This window comes from Oncorhynchus clarkii, chromosome 18, assembly GCF_045791955.1.
Source record: "Oncorhynchus clarkii lewisi isolate Uvic-CL-2024 chromosome 18, UVic_Ocla_1.0, whole genome shotgun sequence".
Classification (NCBI taxonomy): domain Eukaryota; kingdom Metazoa; phylum Chordata; class Actinopteri; order Salmoniformes; family Salmonidae; genus Oncorhynchus; species Oncorhynchus clarkii.
In genome coordinates this window covers 46,615,482-46,641,786 of record NC_092164.1, presented here as the reverse complement: position 1 = coordinate 46,641,786, position 26,305 = coordinate 46,615,482, and the positions used below count along the sequence as shown (strand labels likewise).

General features: G+C 40.9%; 1 protein-coding gene across 1 annotated transcript; it reads right to left on the bottom strand.

Moving 5' to 3' along the window:
• Positions 1 to 15,199: 15,199 nt before the first annotated feature.
• On the bottom strand, positions 15,200 to 23,330 carry LOC139373576 (stathmin-like). The gene is made up of 5 exons (XM_071114244.1): positions 23,247 to 23,330; positions 21,060 to 21,104; positions 19,323 to 19,495; positions 18,126 to 18,317; positions 15,200 to 16,266 (listed from the first exon to the last, which is right to left on the bottom strand). The coding sequence occupies exons 2-5, from the start codon at positions 21,076 to 21,078 to the stop codon at positions 16,195 to 16,197; spliced, it is 456 nt and encodes a 151-aa protein (XP_070970345.1). The 5' UTR covers positions 21,079 to 21,104; positions 23,247 to 23,330; the 3' UTR covers positions 15,200 to 16,194.
• Between the last annotated feature and the right edge of the window lie 2,975 nt (positions 23,331 to 26,305).

Genomic DNA, 26,305 nt, shown 5'->3' with positions numbered 1-26,305 from the left:
CAACCAACTTGTGACCACCACAACCAACCAAACGATGACCACCTCAACCAACCAACCTATGACCACCTCAACCAACCAACTTGTGACCACCTCAACCAACCAACCAAACAACCAAACAACACTTTTTATGGATATCTTTAAGAAATGGCTTTCTTCTTGCCACTCTTCCATAAAGGCCAGATTTGTGCCACTTCTCAGTTCCTATGCTTTCTGGCTGATGTTTTGGTCACTTTTGAATGCTGGCGGTGCTTTCACTCTAGTGGTAGCATGAGACGGAGTCTACAACCCACACAAGTGGCTCAGGTAGTGCAGCTCATCCAGGATGGCACATCAATGCGAGCTGTGGCAAGAAGGTTTGCTGTTTCTGTCAGCGTAGTGTCCAGAGCATGGAGGCGCTACCAGGAGACAGGCCAGTACATCAGGAGACGTGGAGGAGGCCGTAGGAGGGCAACAACCCAGCAGCAGGACCGCTACCTCTGCCTTTGTGCAAGGAGGAGCACTGCCAGAGCGGTCAGAAACAGACTTCATGAGGGTGGTATGAGGGCCCGACGTCCACAGGTGGGGGTTATGCTTACAGCCCAACACCGTGCAGGACATTTGGCATTTGCCAGAGAACACCAACATCTTTCTCTCTCACTCACACACACACACACACACACACACACACACACACACACACACACACACACACACACACACACACACACACACACACACACACACACACACACACACACACTTCTGGCTGGCTGTCCCTCCATCTACTCAGACCGCAGCACCCTAGGCTCTGGTCATTACTGAGAGTTATCAGCTTTGCCACCCTGCCTTGCCCCCTGTTTCATCTGATGCTGCCACACTGACTGAGTTCATTCTCAGAGAGAGAGCGAGAGCACTTTTTTCCAGAGGGAGGAAACGTTGCTGTCCTGACCTCAGAAAATCAGTTGGCATTGTGGGTGAGTGTTCTAAGTTAGAATGTTTTATATGAGAATAACATAAGGTAAATGTAAAAAGAAAATTGAATTGACTGCTCGACCTCTCATTCCTTTCACTTGAATCTCCTCTTTGTCCGACAGTCTTTTCAACCTTTTTATATTTTATATTTTTTTTACATGACAAGAGCAAAAAAACCTTTACAACGCTCTTTTACCAAAGTAAAAGTAAGAATGCTCAAACAGCCTACTTTCTCCAACTCCTCTCCAGTTTTAAGGCTTCCACTGTGACTGTCTGAACAGTATGATCTGTTCACAGTCACAATCAGTACATAGACAGTGGCAAGAAAAGGTCTGTGGATTTTGGATTTCTGCATAACTTGGTCTTCAAATTTGAGTCACAACAATAGACAAACATAGTGTGTTTAAATTATTATCAAAAAAAATATTGTATTTTTCTTGTCTATATAGAATACATCATTTAAACAGGTTGGGGAAAAGTAAGTGAACCCCTAGGCTAATGAGTTCTCCAAAAGCTCATTTGAGTCAGGAGTCAGCTAACATGGAGTCCAATCAATGAGATGGATTGGAGATGTTGGTTAGAGCTGCCCTATAAAAAACACTCACAAAATCTGAGTTTGCTATTCACAAGAAGCATAGAAGACCTACGATTAAGAATTTTTGACTTGCATAAAGCTGCAAAGGGTTACAAAAGTATCTCTAAAAGCCTTGATGTTCATCAGTCCACGGTAAGACAAATTTCTTTACTTGGAGAAAGTTCAGTGCTGTTGCTACTCTCCTAGGAGTGGCCGTCCTGCCAAGATGACTGCAAGAGCACAGAGCAGAATGCTCAATGAGGTTAAGAAGAATCCTTGAGTGTCAGCTAAAGACTTACAGAAATCTCAGGAACATGCTAACATCTCTGTTGACGAGTCTACGATACATAAAACACTAAACAATAATGGTGTTTATGGGAGGGCACCACGGAAGAACCACTGCTGTCCAAAAAAAGTTTGCAAAAGTGCACCTGGATGTTCCAAAGCGCTACAGACAAAATATTATGTGGACAGATGAAACCACAGTTGAGTTGTTTGGAACAACACTATGTGTGGAGAGAAAAAGGCACATCACACCACATCAAAACCTCATCCCAACTGTAAAGTGTGGTGGAGGGAGCATCAAGGTTTGGGGCTGCATTGCTGCCTCAGGGCCTGGACACCTTGATATCAACGACAGAAAAATGAATTCCCAAGTTTATCAAGACATTTTGCAGGAGAATATATTATCTGTAAACCAATTGAAGCTCAACAGAAGTTGGGTGATGCAACAGGACAAAGGCCCAAAACACAGAATTAAATCAACAACAGAATGGCTTGAACAGAAGAAAATACGCCTTCTGGAGTGGCCCAGTCAGAGTCCTGGCCTCAACCCGATTAAGATGCTGTGGCGTGACCTCAAGAGAGCAGTTCACACCAGACATTCCAAGAATATTGCTGAACTGAAACAGTTTTGTAAATAAGAATGGTCCAAAATTCCTCCTGACCATTGTGCGGGTCTGATCCGCAACTACAGAAAACGTTTGGTTGAGGTTATTGCTGCCAAAAGAGGGTCAACCAGTTATTAAATTCAAGGGTTCACATACTTTTTCCACCCTGCACTGTGAATCTTTACATGGTGTGTTCAATAAAGACATGAAAATGTATAATTGTTTGTGTGCTATTAATTTATGCAGACCGTGTTTGTCTATTGTTGTGACCTAGATGAAGATCAGATCAAAATTTATGAAAAACTCCAGGTATTTCCAAAGGGTTAAACAAACATTTTTCTTGCCACTGTACATCACAATCACTGTTTGCTTTGATGCCCTCAGTCTGGTACAGCACAGTCTCCTCAGTTTTATTCTCCCCTCTATCCCTGCCTGCCGAGACCTGCTGGTTCAAAAGGTAACACTGTTGGAGTACATATCCTTGAGAGGGTAGAAATGAAGTGAATGTCCACCTGTACTGAATCATTACCCAGTAGCACATGGCAGCTGAGGCCACTACCCCATATTACCCCCATGTAATAAACCCTGGTCCAAGCTGCTTGATTAGCTGGCATGGGTTTTACCGGTGCTTCTGAGTCTATCACAACAGGGGGTAAAATGACCGGGGATGAGAGGGGCCTAGCCTGCACACCATAGATGATGATAATAATACCCATATCACCCTCTCTATCTGAAGAGGACAGTGTTAGGTTGTTCCAGGGTTGAGGGACAAAACGTGTGAGTTCTTGACCCGTTCTGATGGACTTACTCTGCTATTATCAGTCTCTATATTCATTCCTGCGGAAATAAATGGATATATGTATTTTATTCCCCGCAGAAGCAGCTTTGGGACAAACACACACACAGTGGGAGGATTGTGCAGAGCGAGACAGAGGTTATAAAAGCTGAACAATACTCACCACCTCGACCAATGAACTGCTCTGATGTGTGCTTGATGCTCCTTGTAATGCAATAAGTAAGCCAACATGGATGGATGTGTTTAACTATGACATCAAATGGAGATCATTCAGCTCCAATCTGAATGTGTATTTATTAATGTAGTAAAACGGTAGTTGAGTAGTCTTTAGATGGTACTACAAATGGCACCCTATTCCTTAACGTTATATAGTATATGCTTTTTGACAAGCCCAAAAGTGGTGCATTCTAGATAGGGTAATGCCATAAGGTAGTTGTCAAGGGTAACTGTGCATCATAGTACTGTACCGTACCTATGTGGCTCAGTTGGTAATAGTATGGCACTAGCAGTGCCGTAGTTATGGGTTCAAAACCCACAGGGAGTACTTAACATACTACACATGTATGCATTCACTCTGGTAAGTGGTATTTATTATTAGCGTTATTACTCCTAACTCATCCCCTGTGTTCTGGTGTAATATGAAAGCTAAAACGCTACTCAGGCTGTTAGTAACTCAGACACGTACTAAGACACAAAGCAGAAACACAGGCCATTAGAAAGAGTATAAAACATCCCCCCTACAGTCTTAATTGCACCCATTGTGTAACATCTACCAAGAACATCATTTCATCATGCAGCAGGGACAGATTCTGGGCTGATTTAATTCCCTTTTGTGATGTCCAAATAAAATAATTTGTCATTGGAGCCGTTTAAATGTTTTTTAGAGAAATACAAAGTAGAAAATGTGTGCATGCACACATCCACAATGCACTGCTTATCTCCTAGTTAGGTGTGCTTGTTGAAGCACAGTCACCACTTTGGAAACGGTACACACTTATTATTATAATTCCACCGGGATTAGCGCCAAAACCGTAAAAACTACCAACACCAAAACAACTTTAAAATGTGCAGACTGGCACTATCAAACATTTTGATTCTGCTTATGCTTTTCACACTCCAATTTCTTTGCATAAATCCCAATGAATTGAATGGGAAATATTCTGGACGCAACTATACTCTTCAACCGTTTAAGCTTGAAACGCCATTCAAACTCTAAAACATGCAGACCGGTCTGGAATAGCTTGAATACAGCTTTTTGATACCATTTATAACTTTTTGAACTATAACCGTTATAAATGTGCATAAAAGCGCCATAGGCTTGAATGGGATGTATTTGGATTCGCCACTGAACGGTTAAATGTGGACACCAAACCAATGGCGACAGGTACAGACTGACTCTACTTAGATGTCTTGTTCAAAAGTTGTTGATGCTATTTGTACTTCTTGAACTATAACCGTTTTAAATTTTGCATGAAAGCTCCAGACCTCAAAAGCAAACATTTGATTGACCACTGCTCTTAAACACCAACCCCACATTGACTTGTGCAGACTGACTCAACATTGATCACTTTATTACAGATTTTTGCTACCATCATGAACAATAAAGCTTGTTGTGTCCTCTTTCATTTATTTCAATGGCAGAACGCAGGCTTCAGCATTATAAACTGAAATCACCGCCATAACACTGTCAGTATGTTCAAACTAAAACATTTTGATAGCTTAAAAATACATTCTATCGGTTATGATGAAATAGAATTCACTCTAGCCTACTACTAGCACACTATAATAACTCCACACCTACAAACCACCCCAAAATAGGTCACTATAACTAACACAAAGCCTATGAAAACCCTTTTACTACTACCATCACTACCACTACTATTTCACAACCATAAGTACTTCAAGACTAGAAAGCACAGATTTACTGAAGTAAATGTAATTTTCTAGTTTTCTGTATAAATTCAAAGTGAAGGGACCAAAACCAATTGCAGGAAGCAGGAAGGGTACCGCACCATTTTGATTCCATTTATTCTAAGTCAAAAAGACCCAGTCCCTTTCCTCCATTTTTGGCCAGGCATGTTCCTGTGTGGCTCAGTTGGTAGAGCATGGTGCTTTTAATGCCAAACATTGTGAGTTTGATTGCTGCCGGGCCCATCAATATAAATAAAAAAAATATGCACAAATGACAAGTCAAATGGTAAGTCGCTTTGGATAAAATCAACTGCTAAATGGCATGTATTTAATATCATATATTCTAGCTTTTATAATTCTTTCATGACCCGTACAGTGACATACTGCACCTTGATTGTACAGAACTGCTTTTAATAGTCCCTTTTATGACAGCCATAACACTTTAGTCAAAAGACGAATGTGGACATTTGGCCTTGGACATATCAGGTGAATGTATTACAATGATGAGGCAGAGACTATTGGTGAAGGAGGTATATGATACATATCATATCTCAACTCCAGCTGAGGACACTGATCCTCTGTATGACAAGGCATTGACTATCTACGCAGGAAGAAACAACAAACATCTTTGACATACCTGATAGAGTATATTCAGACAGTGCATGAAAGAGTTGGAGCTTATCTTTTGTTAGCTGTGCAGTCACAGTGTCAATCCTTCACTGGAGATCGATTTAATATGCTATAATGGACTAGCTTCAACTTGGCGACATATAAACACACACAAATACAAACAAACAAATGTGAAACACTGCACTTGCATTTATTTCAGAGTAGCTTTGCATAAACGAGCGTGAGTTGAGATGATTTGTAAGAAGGCCAGCTTGAGGTTAAGTACCAGAGCACTCCAACAGACAATATCACATCTACAGTTAGTGTGAACTTTGGAACATGTTTAGATAGAAAACACATGGCATTAAAGTCATATTTCAATTTGTGCCCTGTGTCGTGGGAGCAGAACAAACACATTTCTGATTCACCATCTTACCGTCTGAACTAAGAAACTAAGAAAAGTACATTCTAATACTCAAAGTTCTATTCGAGACCAACAATGTCTCCAAAACTCGTCGTCACACAATTTAAATATTAGTAGGAGGAAGACAGTGGGAAGACATCACTGTTCTGGTATGACTATGGATGAGGCCACACACAAACCTGGAGGCTACTGTAGGCTACCTACCTACCTTGGTTTAGGACACTGAATCCCAACGTCGTCACTACGCTCCTACACCTGCTGTTGTACTATTAGACTCTTCAGCTCCACTCGTTGATGGAAGAACCACACACTGTGATCCACTGTTTAAATGCAATGACGTACGTAGAACCCACATATGCATAGATGTGTGTTTTTAATGTAGCGAAAAGTGCAAACCCTACAGCAGTGTTGATGGGCGTCAGTGAGTATGTTTACATGCACGCTAATAATTCAATATTAAACTTATTATGGTAGTAGGCCGAGTATGGCATTAGCCATGTAAACACTTTACTCTGCTGATCTTAATTGGCGTCAGGTCATAATCGAAGTAAGCATACGCTGATTAAAACACTTGGTTTTCTGCGATACTGTATCTTCCAATTTATTAGGACATGTAAACAGTTTAATCGGTGTTCCAGCAGTGTATTTGATCTGTGCATGTGCCAGCCCCGGTACCGCAAGCTTCCCTCTTATGCGTGAGTGAAGTGAGTTTGGTAAAACTGAAAGTATGCATCTTCTAAATATTTTTCACATACAAACTTTATATGTCCGAACTTGGAATCAAATAGGCTTCACAAAAAATAACATGGTCGCTGTGGTAGAATTCCAATTTTCTGCATTCATTTAAGTCCCATCAGGAAGTCTGATTTCAGATATGTCCATGTAAACAGGATTGTTAGGGAAATCATTCTTCTTGCAAAGCATGTAAACGTTTTAAGCAAACAATTAGAATCTGACTATCAACAATAATCCTATTATTTTGTGCATGTATCCATACTCAGTGAAGTGACTGGGTGTAGGCAGAGGTTAGATGATTCTGGAAATACACTGAGAGGGTTGGAGGGTTGAAGAGCCGAAACAGAGGGGTTGAGAGTGAAGAGGAAGGTTTTAGGTTTGAGGTTTAGAACGGTGGTGTTATATTAGATTGGTAGTGGGCGTCGTTTCCATAAGCGGAGAATCTGTAGATTTGAACACTACCCCCATCTCCTCTTAACATCATTCCACTAAATCGCCCACAGCATCTATCAATCGCCCATAGCACTTTCCCACAATCCCTGTGCCTCTTATACTTACTATTCATTGGGAACATGGTCAACGTCACCCTATCTCCTAGCATCGCCTGTTCACCCCCTATTTCTGGTCAACAATATACCCTCAACCTCCTTATATCCTTGGAAGTATTGTTTAACTGACCCCTCTCAGCAGCACTCTCTTCATCACCCCCTTACCTCACGTTTGTCTCTTGCGAGAGTAGCAGGAGATGTGGTTCTGGGTGCTGAAATGACCTCACCCTGTCCCCAGCGGGTGTATCGCCCCAGCCCCAGTCTCAGCCTCAAACCCAACCCGAGTCTCGTCCTATCTGTTGTGTTCCCTCCTCAGACACTTCCATTAAGATAGTGTCAGGATAAACTCAACTTTATCCTGCATTTCTGTTTACTAAAGGAGATACTGGGCTGGTTGTCTGTCTGTGTCTCATTTCCCCCTGTTTTCCCATGTGTTAGCTTGATAAAGAAATACAAAGGGGATATGGGGAGATAGGGAGGGTATATTGCAGAGTGGTGATTTGTATTGTTCTGTAAAATGACAGGCTCGTCTTTCGTCTTTATTTCTCAAACATGGATTTAGTTGCCTCTAAGACTGAGACACAGTGAAGATATGAGGAGGTACTAAATTGCTTGCTTTAGTTTCAGAGTTACATCAGCTTTACCCCTCATGAAGTTATTAGCTTTGTATAAACTAAGCCCACCAGTGAGTTATAAAAAGGATATTGCCATTCCATTTTACCCCACTAGAGCACCAATTACAGACCACAAAGTTATTTAAATTATGACATAATATGGTGAAGTGAACAAGGACAAAAAAATCCAAAGACATAAAGCACAGTTAATTACTGTTAAAAAAAATCTCCATGTTCTTTATTCTCTCTCTCTAGGGTCAATATGACAAAACACAGAAAAGGTTATGATTCTGGCCGAGCCAGATGAATTTGATTAAGATAATTACTCTTTCAGCTGGTCTATTATACAGTAGGGGTTCTCTTCAATCACATTTTCCATGAAACCACAAAGCACCTACTAGGAAATCAGCAGGTACAGGTGGGTTAGAATATTTTCCTTATTCAAGTCAGAAGAATGTAGCCACCCGAGCAGGAAGGGGAGCCACCTTCGGTGGTATTCGTGACAGTAGTTCCATCAGAAAGTACTAAATTACTTAAATTGTTCAATTGTTTTTATGTTCGACTGAACGACCAGCGCAGGAAGCCATTGTACTATATTTTCCCGAAAACCACATAAAGTTGCTTCGAAGAAACCAACCGGTACATACTATATTTGTTGTATTCAGAAGACTTACGTGAGTCATTGGTAGAACATGGATCACCTCGTACGCACACATACTTCCATCTCATCCCCCTGGAGGACTAAAAGTCAGCGGCAATCACATCACCACAGCTCCCCCCTCTGTGTAGGTGTAGTAATAAGTGTCTTTGGTTTATTAGAAACAGTAGTAACCTCCCATTAATCACCAGTGTCTGACGCTAACGGGCGTCTAGGCTGGGGGAGTAGAACAGAACACATCAAACTGAACCAGACAAAACATTTCACTCATTATGGATGACTAGTCTTGTTCTCCATTGTTCAAGTTCTGTCTTTTCTCTCACTCTTTTGTCTAAAAGAACATGTCAAATTACAGTGCTCTGACAAATGGATTTTTGTAAAAGCATTTTCAGCACACTGTAATATAGCTATGACTTAATTAAGTGCGAACACTAAAGCTAAAATTCTAACCTCACATCACCTACACTACAGTTACTCTTCTCATATGCCAAAATGCGTCCAAGTTTAAGAGTTTTTAAGGTGTTCCTCTGAAAACATTACAGCATTAAATGCATTATACAGTGCCTTCGGAAAGTATTCACACCCCTTGACTTTTCCCACATTTTGTTGCGTTTCAGCCTGAATTTATAATGGATTACATTTAGATTGTTTTGTCACTGGCCTACCCCATACCCCATAATGTCAAAGTGGAATTGTTTTGAAAAGTTTACAAGTTCATTCAAAATGAAAAGCTGAAATGTCTTGAGACAATAAGTATTCAACCACCTTGATATGGCAAGCCTAAATAAGTTCAGGAGTAAAAATGTGCTTAACAAGTCACATAATAAGTTGCATGGACTCACTCTGTGTGCAATTATAGTGTTTAACATCTACAGGATTGGTGTCCCGACCTCGGGGCGGTTGAGCTAACGTAGGCTAATGTGATTAGCATGAGGTTGTAAGTAACAAGAACATTTCCCAGGACATAGACATATCTGACATTGGCAGAAAGCTTAAATTCTTGTTAATCTAACTGCACTGTCCAATTTACAGTAGCTATTACAGTGAAAGAATACCATGTTATTGTTTGAGGCGGGTGCACATTTATGAACTTGAAATTGTATAAATAAACCAATTAGGCACATTTGGGCAGTCTTGATACAACATTTTGAACAGAAATGCAATGGTTCATTGGATCAGTCTAAAACTTTGCACATGCACAGCTGCCATCTAGTGGCCCAAATCTAAATTGTGCCTGGGCTGGAATAATACGTTAAGGCCTTTCTCTTGCATTTCAAAGATAGTACAAAACAAATTTAAAAAAACACGGGTTTTTTTGTATTATCTTTTACCACATCTAATGTGTTATATTCTCCTACATTCATTTCACATTTCAACAAACTTTTGTTTCCTTTCAAATGGTATCAAGAATATGCATATCCTTGCTTCAGGTCCTGAGCTACAGGCAGTTAAATTTGGGTATGCATTTTACTATCTCTTCTCTGTACCCCACACTTACAATTATCTGCAAGGTCCCTCAGTCGAGCAGTAAACGGATTCAAACACAAAAACAAGGGAGTTTTCCAATGCCCCGCAAAGAAGAGTACCTAATGGTATATGGGTTTTTAAAAATGAAATAACAAAAGAAAATACATTTAAAATCCCTTTGAGCATGGTGAAGTTATTAATTACACTTTGGATGGTGTAACAATACACCCAGTCACTACAAAGATACAGGCATCCTTCCTAGTGCAGTTGCCAGAGAGGAAGGAAACAGCACAGGGATTTCACCATGAGGCCAACGGTGACTTCAAAACAGTTACAGAGTGTAATGGCTGTGGCTTTATTAAACATTAAGGACTGGGAAGTTTTTCAGGATAAAAAATAAACAGAATGGAGCTAAGCACAGGCAAATGCTAAAGGAAAACCTGGTTCAGTCTGCTTTCCACCAGTCACTGGGAGATTAATTCACCTTTCAGCAAGACAATATCCTAAAACACAAGGCCAAATCTACACTGGAGTTGCTTACCAAGAAGAGAGTGAATGTTCCTGAGTGGCCGAGTTACAGTTTTGACTTAAATCTGCTTGAAAATCTATGGCAAGAACTGAAAATGGTTGTCTAGCAATGATCAACAACCAATATTAGTGTTTAACAAACTTTAACATTACAGAGTTTTTTTGTGTAGATCGTTGACAAAAAAATGTCAAATCAATTTTAATCCCACTTTGTAACACAACAAAATGTTGAAAAGGTCAAGGGGTGTGAAGAATTTGTGAAGATATGTAAAGAACATGAAGAGTGCCTGGGTTCTTCTTGTTTTTCTCTGACTAGTAAACCTCTACCCTTACCCAACAGCACCTATAATCCTACTTAATGATATTCTATCTATAGTGTATGCACATACCTCTCCCAACCCTTTTTTACCTTCTTTTTCCTCCACCCACAGGGTGTTATCTGAATTTAGCTCCGTGCCTTACATAAAGATGTCTCCACAGCACCAGCTTCTACCTGACCTATGGAATCAATATTACAGCTTTTTCTACATGATCTGAGTGACGTTTCAGGCACAGCTTTAAATACATGAATTCTCCACCTGGGTGTGCACCTGCTGCATACGGCCAACTAACCTCTGGACCAGGTGACCTTTGCTTTGAGTTAACAACCGCAGTGGTCGAATGGAACATGCACTTCTTGGAACTTATTGGAAACACCAACACATAGGACCACCAGGTTCACATAGCCCATAGCTATTAGATTAATATTGCCTACAATCTTCCAGTTTTCCATGGGGTTGAAACAAAAAGCATGGGTGGAATAAATTCCTATAGAAACACCTTCAAGTCATATTATTGATATTAGATCAATATTAGCTAGAATCTTGTCAGCCATCCAGGGATGAATTATATTTTCCATTTCACTTCATGAAAGTTCTCATAAAAAGTGGGTAACCGTTTTTTCCAACAGTGCCTTCAGAAAGTATTCATACACCTCGATTTAGTCCACATATTGCTGTCTTACAGCCTGCATTCAAAATTGATTAAATCGTTTTTTTTCTCGCCCACCTACACACAACATTCCATGAAGTGAAAACAGGTTTTTTGAAATTTATGCAAATCTTTGAAAATGAAATACATAAATATCGAATTTACATAAATATTCAAACCTCTGAGTCAATACTTTGTAGAAGTACCTTTGGCAGTGATTACAGCTGTAAGTACACAAAAGTTTTAGAACACCTACTCATTCAAGTGTTTTTATTTTTTACTATTTTCTACATTGTAGAATAATAGTGAAGACATCAAAACTATGAAATAACACATATGGAATTTTGTAGTAACCAAAAAAGTGTTAAACAAATCAAAATATATTTTACATTTGAGGTTCTTCAAATAGCCACCCTTTGCCTTGATGACAGCTTTGCACACTCAAATCAAATCGTATTTGTCACATACACATGGTTAGCAGATGTTAATGCGAGAGTAGCAAAATGATTGTGCTTCTAGTTCCGACAATGCAATGCAGTAAAAACCAATGAATAATCTAACCTAACAATTTCACAACAACTACCTTATACACAAGTGTAAAGGGATGAAGAATATGTACATAAAAATATATGAATGAGTGATGGTACAGAACGGAATAGGCAAGATGCAGCAGATAGTATCAAGTACAGTATATACATATGAGATGAGTAATGTAGGGTATGTAAACATATAAAAGTGGCATTGTTTAAAGTGGCTAGTGATACATGTATTACATAAAGATGGCAAGATGCAGTAGATGGTATAGGGTACAGTATATACATATGAGATGAGTAATGTAGGGTATGTAAACATTATATTAAGTGGCATTGTTTAAAGTGGCTAGTGATACATTTTTTACATCAAGTTTTCCATTATTAAAGTGGCTGGAGTTACAGTAACAGTCTGATGGCCTTGAGATAGAAGCTGTTTTTCAGTCTCTCAGTCCCTGCTTTGATGCACCTGTACTGACCTCTTGGCATTCTCTCAACCAGCTTCATCTGGAATGCTTTTCCAACAGTCTTAAAGGAGTTCCCATATATGCTGAGCACTTGTTGGCTGCTTTTCCTTCACTCTGAGGTCCAACCCATCCCAAACCATCTCAATTTGGTTGAGGTCGTGGGATTGTGGAGGCCATGTCATCTGATGCAGCACTCCATCACTCTCCTTCTTGGTAAAATAGCCCTTACACAGCCTGGAGGTGTGTTGGGTCATTGTCCTGTTGAAAAACAAATGATAGTCCCACTAAGCCCAAACTAGATGAGATGGCATATTGCTGCAGAATGCTGTGGTAGCCATGCTGGTAAAGTGTGCCTTGAATTCTAAGTAAATCACAGTGTCACAAGCAAAGCACCCCCACACCATTACAACTCCTCCTCCATGCTTTACGGTGTGAAATACACATGTGGAGATCATCCGTTCACTCACACCGCGTCTCACAATGACATGGCGTTTGGAACCAAAAATATCCAATTTGGTCCAGTCTAATGTCCATTACTTGTGTTTCGGCCCAAACAAGCCTCTTCTTCCTGGTTTCTTTTAGTAGTGGTTTCTTTGCAGCAATTTGACCATGAAGGCCTGATTCACACAGTCTCCTCTGAACTGTTGATATTGAGATGTGTCTGTTACTTGAACTCTGTGACGCATTTATTGGGCTGCAATTTCTGAGGCTGGTAACTAATGAGGCTGGCAACTCTGGGTCTTCCGTTCCTTTGGCGGTCCTCATGAGAGCCAGTTTCATCATAGCCCTTCATGGTTTTTACAACTGCACTTGAAGAATATAATTTTCCAGATTGACTGACCAGGTCTTAAAGTAATGATGGACTGTCGTTTCTCTTTGCTTATTTGAGCTGTTCTTGCCTTAATGTGGACTTTCACCAAATAGGACTTAGACGCATTAAAGAAATTCCACAAATTAACTTTTAATAAGGCAAACCTGTTAATTGAAATGCATTCCAGGTGACTACCTCATTAAGTTGATTGAGAGAATGCCAAGAGTGTGCAAAGCTGTCTTTATAATGACTGGGTGTATTGATACACCATCCAAAGCTTGATAGTATGGGGTATTGTCTATAGGCCACTGACAACAAATCTCAATTTAATACATTTTAAATTCAGGCTGTAACACAAATAAGGGGAGATGGATGTCTAAAGAAAAATTTGATTAATATGAAAGGTGAATATTTTAGATATCCTGACAGAATGGAGTGAGAAAAAGATGACTAACCATTGCTGTTTCTTGAATTAAAGTGCAACATTGCCACCTAGTGGTCTTACTATGCTAATTCCATGCTCAATATTCAAATAAAATTGTCTTTGTCACATACGCCGAATACACCAGGTGTACACCTTACAGTGAAATGCTTACATACAAGCCCTTAACCAACAATGCAGTTTAGAAAAATAAGTGTTAAGAAAAAATAGATAAGGATAAAAAATATATAGTGTAAGAGCAGCAGTAAAATAACAGCGAGGGTTACTGGTACAGAGTCAATGTGTGGGTGCACAGATTAGTCAAGGTAATTGAGGTAGTAAGTACGTGTAGGTAGAGTTAAAGTGGCTATGCGTAGATAGAGTAGCAGCAGTGTAACGGGTGGGTGGGGGGGGGGGGGGTGCGACCACTTGCAGTGCAGTAGCAGAGAACAGTCTGACTAAGGTGGCTCGAGTCTGACAATTTTTAGGGCCTTCCTTGGACACCGCCTGGTATACAGGTCCTAGATAGCAGGAAGCTTGGCCAGTGATGTACTGAGCTGTACACACTACCCTCTGTGCCATGTGGTTGCCATACCAGGCAGTGATGCAACCAGGATGCCATCGATAGTACAGCTGTAGAACTTGAGGATCCATGCCAAATCATTTTAACTGTATTTTGCAGCTCACTGTTTTTAGTCTGCCCTCTCACCATGAGCCTACAGACAACTTGTGTGACTTGATGCATGCTTATGTCTGCCATCCTAGCACCCTTGCAGAAGGTGAAAATGACTGAAGGGGACAGATAAGGGAAAAAAGACAGTCAAATGAAGCCAGGGCAGTATGCATTTCAGCTTGATCCCATTCACAGCAAATGTCCCCCCCCCCCCCTTCAGTCTGAACCAGACTAAAAACAGTAGTTTGAATACTGTCCCTGAACAGCACTTGTCCCAAACCCCACTAGATGGCACCAGGAGTCGAAAACCCTAACCCATTGGAAAGCTTGTGACGTCTTCCCAAGTGAAGCATAATGCTAGGCTCATTGGTTAGTCCCAGTGTAACATTATGTTCATTTACAATGTGCAAGATTAAGCCCAACATACTCACAACCTTTGGGGGATGGGAAAATACTGGCTGCTAAATCTTAGAATGGAATCCAGAACAAAACTGAGCATCAGTTTGGATTTCAGGCTAACTCATCCTCACATCTTTAACCTGTTCTAGCTAGGTGTTAAAGGATAGTCTTCAAAGAGTTGCAGAAAACTGAAGCGTCAAAGGAATCAATAAAGCATGAATGAATGGCGTTTAACAACTTTATTTTAGTACAACAGTCAAGTCAACTAGTAACATCTATTAAGAATCCAAAGTGTGTTCCTCTTTTGCATTCCATGTGTAGACCCACTTCCAGTAACATCCTAGATGATTCAAACGTCTGGCAAAGTTACTTCATTGCCCTACAAAAGCACTAAGTCATGTGCTTTGAGACAAAACTCCACTTTACAAATGCAAAAAATCTGCAGTGGCACAAAGATTAGATTTAGGGTGTCTGAAATGGCACCCTATTCCATATAGTGCACTACTTTTGGGTAGTGTAATAGGATCAGGATGCCATATCAGCCCTAGCTCTTTAAAGAACAAGACTAGCAGATCTCTGAACAGCAAAAGCTGCAATACGACACCTGATGCTGTGAAAAAAGGTGAAACCAATCAATATGTTAACAAACCGTGATCAATAAGTGCTATGAACAGTCAGGTGTGAGATACACGGGGACACTGTTCCAAGGCGGCACTATGGAATAGAGAGATCATGTCGAGGGCCTATGCACAGCACATGCTTCCTTAAAGGACAACTACATACACTGCTATTTTTCATTAGGTCAGAAGCTGCAATGACAAAAGCTACATATCCAAATAAATGGGCTGTGTATGAAACAGTTACTAGAGGTCAAATCCTTGCTTCCTCTTTTCATTAATCTCTCAAAGCGTCATTGGGGGTATAAGGATATTACCTTGGATCCTATCCGCCAATGCCATTTGAAAGGAATTGAGGATTTGAAGGCTAGTAACATTTAGACAGCCGTGGAATAGAAGCAACAAGGAGACCAATATCCACATGTAAAACTATAGCAAGTACACTTATAGCAAAGAAGCTAAATTCACAAACGGGGAGAACTTAATTTCCTTCATAAAGTGGGTGGCAGTGAACAAAAATACTGGCCATCAACTAAATATAAATCAATCTTTGGATACGTAAAAAACCCTATAGTATACAATTCCCCCATAGACTGAACTTTTCAATTTTCTGATGTCTCGGCACCGCCCTCTTTGGTTTCCTTCTTAGCACGCACCTCTTCCAGTTTCTTGTCCTGGGAAGAAAGAGAAGTGACATCTTTCAAAAGTGAACAGACAATACATGCATACATTCCTTTGCTAATTTGTCACAAGCTTGACCAGTGAAGTCAATTAAAAACAATGATCATAAAACACTTAACTTCATCCTGCAAGTCTCCCAAATTCATGTACAAATTACCTCAAACTACCGTAATTTCCGGACTATAAGCAGCTACTTTTTAACCCACGCTTTGAACCTCGCGGTTTATACAATGACGCGGCTAATTTATGGATTTTTCCTAACGAACGTGCTTCTGCATCTGAGGTGCTTGCAATTTGGGGTTTTAGGCTGGGATTCTGAATAAGCACTATGACTAGAGGTCGACCGATTAATCGGAATGGCCGATTAATTAGGGCCGATTTAAACGACAGATGTTCACCTTGTCAGCTCGGGGGGGGATCTAATCTTGCACCCTTACAGTTAACTAGTCCAACGCAATAACGACCTGCCTCTCTCATTGCACTCCACAAGGAGACTGCCTGTTACGTGAATGCAGTAAGCCAAGGTAATTTGCTAGCTAGCATTAAACTTATAAATAACAAAATTATAATCACTAGTTAACTACACATGGTTGATGATATTACTAGATATTATCTAGCGTGTCCTGCGTTGCATATAATCTGACTGAGCATACAAGCATCTAAGTATCTGACTGAGCGGTGGTAGGCAGAAGCAGGCGCATAAACAATCATTCAAACAGCATATTCATGCGTTTTGCCAGCAATTCTTCATTGTGTGTCAAGCACTGCGCTGTTTATGACTTCAAGCCTATCAACTCCCGAGATGAGGCTGGTGTAACCGATGTGAAATGGCTAGCTAGTTAGCGGGGTGCGCACTAATAGCGTTTCAAACGTCACTCGCTCTGAGACTTGGAGTAGTTGTTCCACTTGCTCTGCATGGGTAATGCTGCGTCGAGGGTGGCTGTCGTTGTGTTCCTGGTTCGAGCCCAGGTAGGAGCGAGAAGAGGGACGGAAGCTATACTGTTACACTGGCAATACTAAATAGTCCTATAATAACTACCTAAAACTTTTTACCTGGGAATTTTGAAGACTCATGTTGAAAGGAACCACCAACTTTCACATGTTCTCATGTTCTGAGCAAGGAACTGAAACGTTAGCTTTCTTACATAGCACATATTGCACTTTTACTTTCTTCTCCAACACTTTGTTTTTGCATTATTTAAACCAAATTGAACAAGTTTCATTATTTATTTGAGGCTAAATTTATTTTATTGATGTATTAAGTTAAAATAAGTGTTCATTCAGTATTGTCAGTATTACAAATAAATAGGCCGATTAATCGGCTTTTTTGGTCCTCTAATAATCGGTATTGGCATTAAAATCATAATCGGTCGACCTCCAACTACGACATCTGCCAATGTAAAAAGGGCTTTATAAATACATTTGATAACCTATGGCAGCAATAAGTTTAACTAGCGCAAAAATATTATTCTAATAACAAAATTCCTAATGTCCTACAAACAGCATGAATAACAGCAGTTGTTTTTAGCCAAGGTCAAAAGCTCGCTAGCAAGAACCGCACCCTCCTGAATGGGTTTCGGCCGTGTCAAAATTTGTACAAACTTTGGAAACATTACTGTGGTCGCTATCTAGGCGCAGGCCATTAAGTCACTGATCACGTTCCAGAGCGTCAACACCATGATGCATCATGGGTAAATTGTGACTGATCTACAAATAGTCATTATTTATGATGCAAGGTGATTTGGAGTCAGCAGTCACCTGCAATATTGAACAACCCCACAGTCTTGTCCTTCATTGAAAATGACTGGTAGCCAAGTCAGATCTGCAGGTAAAAAATGTTAGTCCAACATACCTTCTCCTTGAACTTCTCACTCATGGCTGCCTGAAGGGCCTCCTTGTTTTCTTTGTTAGCCTCCATCTTCTGGTTAAGCTTCTCCTCCGCTATCTTGCTGAAGTTGTTGTTCTCCTCCATGGCTTTCCTTTGCACCTCCTTCTCATGCTCCCGCTTCTCAGCGAGGTGTTTCAGAACCTCCGCTTCATGGGACTGGAGGATGGCACAAGAGAGGAGTGTGATTCAGACATCCAACTACAAAACATTTTAATAATACAGAGCAGGGTTCCCCAACTGGCTGCAGCCACAGGTGATTTGCCCACACCAAGTTCTGGAGGGCAGGACATAAGACCATCAGCGCCAAGGAGTTTAAACATTTGGAAAATCTGTCCCGAGGTTTTCCCCACACAGAGATACACAAATGTAAGCAATGAATGAAAGGATTAGGCTTCAGTCGATCACAGCCATTTGAGCTTCTATCAATTTCCAGCCTATCAAAACAAAAACACTGAATCTAGTTGATCCCTATCATAGAGGCTTGTCAGGGCAACAAGGCAAAATATTTGAATGAATACTAGTGATGGTGGGAAGAAAATTTTAAAAAATCTAGTTACGTCAGGATATTGTAGTCGTATTTATTGTGATCCTGCATCTTTGGGGGTCCAAAAAGGATCAAATTGATAAAGCAATTAATAAAGTAACACTACTCATAATTTGACGATAAAGCATATCGTAGACAATGCAATATTTTTGCACTAGCTGGCTGTACCAAAACGCCAGTATTTTTTATTCATAGTGTCCTCTCTTTAAAATAGGGAGGCATTTGTTGCACTTTTACTTCCCTGGCTGATCAAAACCCATTATCAAAGCTTGGTCTTGTCCCTCTGCAGAAATGTTTAGATCAAATCTCATTAAAATTAGTATCAAATCATAAGAGTGGCAATAAATATTGTATCAGCATCTAAGCAGGGTGGGAAATTAACTTTAGTCCACCTGCCAGTGGCAGGTAGATGGAAAAACAGTCAATCATAAATGTTTCACCCAAGTTCTGTGATAACCTTTTGTTTTTACCTAACAATATACACTACTATTCATGGGTGAGGGTAGATGACCCTTTGTCAAAAAATGTCATTTCTGGACAATATATTTCCCTTTAGGCTCAAGAGCATCTCCATAGGCATAGAGTTCAGTGTAGCATCTAACTGGAGCACAATCTACCTTCCTCCTCTCCTCTGCAGCCTCTAGTTTCCTCTGGATCTCCTCCAGGGACAGGTCCTTCTTCTTGGGGGGAGAAAGGGGGAACTCTCCCTTGGCGTCTGGAGCTGGAGCTCCTAGGATCACCTCGAACGCCTGGCCAGACGCACGTTTGTCAATCTCCTTAACCAGAATATCTGGATGGGACAAATTATGCATTTCAGTTACTGAAACAAGTACACCAACATGGCAGTTTCTATGGTAATGGGGAACTTGTCTGTGTGCAAACAGAAATACTAAGCCTTCCAAACAAGGGAAGAGGACTCAGGACAGGGATACAAACAATTCAGAGAAGGGGGGGTACAGACTAGAGGTCGACCGATTAATCGGAATGGCCGATTACAAGTTCATAACAATCGGAAATCGGTATTTTTGGACACCGATTTTTTAATATATATTTTTTTACACCTTTATTGTAACTAGGCAAGTCAGTTAACACATTCTTATTTTCAATGATGGCCTGGGAACGGTGGGTTAACTGTCTCGTTCAGGTGCAGAACGACAGATTTTTACCTTGTCAGCTCGGGGGATCCAATCTTGCAACAGTACAGTTAACTAGTCCAACGCAATAACGACCTGCCTCTCTCGTTGCACTCCACAGGGAGCCTGTTACGCGAATGCAGTAAGCCAAGGTAAGTTGCCAGCTAGTTAAACTTATATTATAAAAAACAAATCAATCATAATCACTAGTTAACTACACGTGGTTGATGATATTACCTAGTGTCCTGCGTTGCATATAATCTGACTGAGCATACAAGCATCTGACTGAGCGGTGGTAGGCAGAAGCTGGCGTGTAAATATTCATTCAAACAGCACATTTATGCATTTTGCCAGCAGCTCTTCGTTGTGCGTCAGGCTTGAAGTCATATACAGCGCAATGCACTATCAACTCCCGAGATGAGGATGGTGTAACCGAAGTGAAATTGCTAGCTAGTTAGCGCGCTAATAGCGTTTCAAACATCACTCGCGCTGAGCCTTCTAGTAGTTTTTCCCCTTGCTCTGCATGGGTAACGCTGCTTCGATGGTGGCTGTTGTCGTTGTGTTCCTGGTTCGAGCCCAGGGAGGAGCGGGACGGAAGCTATACTGTTACACTGGCAAAACTAGAGTGCCTATAAGAAAAGTCAATAGTCAAAGGTTAATGAAATACAAATGGTAGAGGGAAATAGTCCTATAATAACGACCTAAAACTTTTTAACTGGGAATATTGAAGACTCATGTTAAAAGGAACCACCAGCTTTCATATGTTCTCATGTTCTGAGCAAGGAACTGAAACGTTGCATTGCATTATTTAAACTAAATTGAAAACGTTTCATTTATTGGAGGCTAAATTGATTTTATTGATGTATTATATTAAGTTAAGTGTTCATTCAGTATAGTTGTAATTGTCATTATTACAAATAAATATATATATATTTTTTTTTTTAAATGGGCCAATTAATCAGTATCTGCTTTTTTGGTCCTCCAATAATTGTTGAAAAATCATAATCGGTTGACCTCTAGTACAGACAGAATTGGGCCACTAGACAGTTAATTAAGGCTCCCTGTAAAAAAAATATATATATATTCCTCTCATATGGACTGATGGGAAGACATGACTGGTGAAAACCATATGTTGGAAGCTCATTAGACCGGCTTCCACCTGGTCACTTTAAGATAAGAGTGGACCGATTATTTTCAGCTTTTAAAACAATCACAACTTACCTCCGCAGGAAGAGGCCATTTCAGCAGTGGACAGAGTCAATGTACCTGTAAGGAAGAAAATGTATAAATTAGTATCACATTTATTTAATAAAGCCCTTTTGAAATCAGTTGTCAGAGTGCTTTTACAGTAACCCGGCCTAGACACCAACAAGTACACGTAATAAACCTTTAAAAATGCATTAATATGTCCTTGAACATGAAGAACCAGCTACACCCACTCCCTGCAGACTGTGAAGATGGAGATTTCATCCAAGGTGCCTAAATCAACAGAGCACTAGCACCCTCTAGTGTGATAGAGACCGCTGTGTTCAGGTGGAACACCAACTAAACAGAGCTGCGAAAAGCAAAACAAGACCCACTCAGTGGGGACATCCTTCGGTCATGTTCAACACTGCAACCAACCACCGCCCTATTAAAAAAAATCTGTGTGGCATTCGTTCACAGCTAACTAACTATATGGCACATTGAAACAGTAGTAGGGCCAGGACGATACCAGTATCAATATTCATTAGTATCGTGGCAAGGAAACGAAACAACGAATCAAACATTATGTTGTCATCCAGACATTTATTTTTCCAACTGAAGCACAATATTTTACATATGTTTTTTTTAAAAGACCAAATAGTTCGACTTCGCGTTCTTATTTTTGCCATGAAAATATAGCAATATGGGTATTTTGCCGGCACTACCGTCTAGCATGTACACTAGATTTAACGAAATCAAGAATACCCTACTGTAGATGGGCGAGGCCCTTTCAATGCCAGGCTACAGCCTCAGTTGCAGGGATACATGTTGATGAATAAACAGGCTGTGTCTTAGAACAAAAGGCTAAAGCTTACCAACATTTCAGGGGGTTGAAAATGTCATTGGGGAGCTACAAGAGATATTTGGCAGCTATAATATACAACGGAAGCCAACAAGACTAATCTCTGAATATAGACGCAGTCAGCAGAACACAAGCTGCAAAAACGGTGCACCTGTTTGTGCGTGTAGTTCACTAGCTAAAAACCACAAGGGGGGGGGGGGGGGGGGGGGGGCAAAAGTTCGAGAGCACGTAGTTATAATACTTCAACCATTCAAAAGCAAAAATAATCCTAATCACCGTTATTCGCTAAATACATGAGCATGTACTGGAATTTGACTGGTAAAGTGGTGCTGCCAAAGTCAGACAAAGATGCGGAGGTTTGTCAAGAGCTCAATGATAAATATCAATTTACGTATTATATTGGATTAAAAAAAAGGGGGGACACCTGGAGCAATCAAAAAATGACACAAATTCTAAATACAGAGACTAGATAACGTTTCAGGGTCACAAAACTTGTTTTGGTTCCAAAATATTATGACACGGCACAAGAAAGCCGCTTTTGTTTGGTTGCAATGAACGTCAACGTGAGCAGCTGCAAACAAAGAGGGGCGCGTGCTCCAACAGCTCAGCCCGCTTTGCGACTTGCACGATGCCCCTCTTTCAAGTTCAACGTGTTTGAATGACTGGTAAACTGATTTAACCTGAACGTTCAGCGAACAATCATTGAAACGTCAATTACCTTAAATTGTTAGTGGCGACGGAAAACTTCAAATATGGATGACAACAGCGTTTGTTTTTCAAAATACCCTGCAAACAAAATACTTACATCGAAATGCATCAATGAATGGCTCAAAGTAAGCCAAATTAGCTCGTTTAAAATTCCAATGACCTGTGCATATTATAGTAAATGCAGAATGACTTGTTACTAGCTAGTTACGTCGTGTAATCAATAGAAAGTAATTTGCGCCACGCACTATCAAGTGTGCATCCCTACCCAATAAGTAATGTCAAGACAAACAACTTGTCACTGGCTGAAGGAAACAGAACAATCAAAAGATGACTAACGTTGCAGTACCACGGCACTATAGCAGCTAACCAGCCATCCATCCACTTTTGTTACAATTACATTCAATTTTCACTAGAGCAGTCAAACCATTTTGAAAGACATGAAATTAGCTAGGTTGGTTGATATTTAACGAACAAAAGAGACAACCGTGGCGTTTAGCCAATATTGAAGCTGAGGTAACCCATTTTATCACCACTCGACCAACTCGTTTTTAAAAAATACATATCAGGCAAGATTAGCTAGAACATTCCAATCTTTAAATCATATATTTTGTAAGGATACCGTTAACTACGCAACAGAGTAACGTGCCACCCACCTTCACAAACAGTGAAACCAACTCCTCCTCAGCAGCCAGACTTTAGCCGCGAATTTTCTGCTCGAGCATGGCCAGTTCGCGCATAAAAAGCCCCAAATGTGTCGTCAATGCCAATTCTGCAATTCTATTGGCTGTTTACTACTCTCTCCGCACTCTTGGTAGTTGTAGTTTTTGGGATTTCTAGACATCAGCACAGACAAGACAAGCGTCTCCATAACATTTAATTACTTTGGTAATGAATAATGAACGTTGAATGTATTTAGTGGAATATATACATTTATTGTTTCCATTTTATTCATCGAAAATATGTGTATTTTGGGGATCAAATGTCAAACGTGTGTCCTTGACCTGCATTTAAGGGCTTACATTCCTTGAATAAAGTGTGTGATGATACAATAAGTCTTCAATGTATCGCTCCAACTAACCAGATGCACGTTCTTGACCGTGAACTATCGAGGACTGCCTTTGCCTTCATCTGTGTATTGGCCATAGTAGACTGACTGAAGGGTAGCTACGATTTATTGGATGAAATAGCGTTTTTATCACGTTGTCTGTGCTATTTGGGCTCCCGAGTGGCACAGGAGTCTAAGGCACTGCATCTCAATGCTAGAGGCAGCACTACAGACCTGGTTAGATTCCAGGCTGTATCACAACCGGCCGTGATTGGGAGTCACATAGGGCGGCGCACAATTGGCCCAGGGTTGTCCGGGTTAGGGTTTGGCTGGGGTATTTGTTCTTAACTGACTTGTCTAGTTAAATAAAGGATACATAAATACATTTTTAATATATATATATTTTTTTTTTAATCACACAGAGAGCCATGACTGCAGAGGATCCATGGAATGACCCATGTTTCCTCCAGAGCCAGAAAGCTGCAGTTATACATCATTTATCAACATAATTGATTGTGTTGTTATTAGAGGAATTGAGAGGGCTACATCCCCAATCCTGAAGGAAGTCAGCTTCTGCCTGTCTATTTGTTAGGTAATGTCACACCCCAGGACTCCAACACTGAGACTATAAGAAATCTCTAAAGGCTTTATGTTTGTTCTCTATAACTAGGCTAGCGCACCATAAACTTCACAGTCTACAAACTCTTATTTCTTAAGAAAAGTGTTTTTTCAGGAAGAGAGGGAGACAAGGGGAGGCAGAAGATGGAGAAGGAAAGAGAAAGGGAAGATAAAGAGAGGAAGGAAATAGCTGTCACATGATTATTCCCGTGCTGAAAAAAGATTGAAAATAAATAAAAGGTAGCACACTGGAGCTGCATAGCCTATAACCTACATTGTAGGTTTTCTTTCTTTACTGTCACATAAGTCTCTTACTTATCCCATATTCTGTAGTTGGAGGATTTACTACAGTCTCATTTCTGCTTGGCACCATGTTTGCCATCCTTTCATGTCACCATATGGTGGTCCACTTCAGGCGAGATGAGTTACATCCCCCTTCCTCATTGTCTACCCACAGCTACCATCATCCATCATCAAATAAAATCACATTTTATTGGTCACATACAAATATTTAGCAGATGTTCTTGAGGGTGTAGGAAAATGCTTGTGTTCCTAACTCCAGCAGTGCAGTAGTAACTAACAATTCACAACAATACACATAAATCTAAAAGTAAAATAATGGAATTAAGAAATACATAAATATTAGGACGAGCGATGTCTGAGTGGCATTGACTAAAATACAGTAGAATACAGTACTGTATATACATATGAAATGAGTACACCAGTATGTAAACATTATTAAAAGTGACAAGTGTTCCATGTAAAGTGACTAGTGATTCCATGTCTATGTACATAGGGCAGCAGCCTCGAAGGTGCAGGGTTCAGTAACCCTGTGGTAGACGGCTATTGATGGCTATTTAACATTCTGATGGCCTTGAGATAGAAGCTGTTTTTCAGTCTCTCGGTCCCAGCTTTGATGCAACTCGGGTGGTTGATATCCTTGATGATTTGGCCTTCCTGTGACATTGGATGTTGTAGGTGTCCTGGAGGGCAGGCAGTGTGCCCCCGGTGATGTGTTGGGCAGACTGCACCATCCTCTGGAGAGCTGTGCGGTTGCGGGCGGTGCAGTTGCCATACCAGGCGGTGATACAGCCCGACAGGATACTTTCAATTGTACATCTGTAAACGTTTGTGAGGGTCTTAGGGGCCCAGCCAAATTTCTTCAGCCTCCTGAGGTTGAAGAGGCGCAGTTGCGCTTTCTTAACCACACTGGCTGTGTGGGTGGACCATTTCAAATTGTCAGTGATGTGTACACAGAGGAACTTGAAGCTTTTCACCTTCTCCACTGCGGTCCCGTAGATGTGAATAGGGACGTGCTCTCTCTGCCTCTTGAATTCCACGACCAGCTCCTTTGTTTAGTTGACATTAAGAGAGGGGTTATTTTCCTGGCACCACTCCGTCAGGGGCCCTCACCTCCTTCCTGTAGTCTGTCTCGTCATGGTTGGTAATCAGGCCTACTACTGTTGTGTCGTCTGCAAACCTGATGATTGATTTGGAGGCGTGCTTGGTCACACAGTCGTGGGTGAACAGGGAGTACAGGAGGGGGCAAAACATGCACCCTTGTGAGGCCCCTGTGTTGAGGATCAGTGTAGTGGAGGTGTTGTTTCCTACCGTCAACACCTGGGGGAGGGCTGTGGGGCCCATCAGGAAGTCCAGGACCCAGTTGCACAGGGCGGGGTTCAGATCCAGGGCCCCAAGCTTAATGATGAGCTTGAAGGGTGCGATGCTGTTGAAGGCTGGGCTATAGTCAATGAACATCATTCTTACATAGGTATTCCTCTTGTCCAGATGCGATAGGGCAGTGTGGAGTGCAATGGTGATTGCATCATCTGTGGATCTACTGGGGCGGTATGCAAATTGAAGTGGGTCTGGGGTGTCAGGTAAGGTAGAGGTGATATGATCCTTAACTAGCCTCTCAAAACCTTTCATGATGACAGAAGTGAGATAGTAATTTAGTTCTGGTCTGCGCATGTTCTGAGGACGCTGCTACGTATGTGCCCTGTGGACGCGGCTAGGTGCAAACATGCTTGAGTTCATTAGGATTGAACG

Coding starts and splice junctions, on each gene's coding strand:
- LOC139373576 (XM_071114244.1), bottom strand. Junction 18,318..19,322: donor CTGCAGAGGAGAGGAGGAAG/GTAGATTGTGCT, acceptor GCCATCCTCCAG/TCCCATGAAGCGGAGGTTCT. Junction 16,267..18,125: donor GTGAGAAGTTCAAGGAGAAG/GTATGTTGGACT, acceptor CTTTCTTCCCAG/GACAAGAAACTGGAAGAGGT.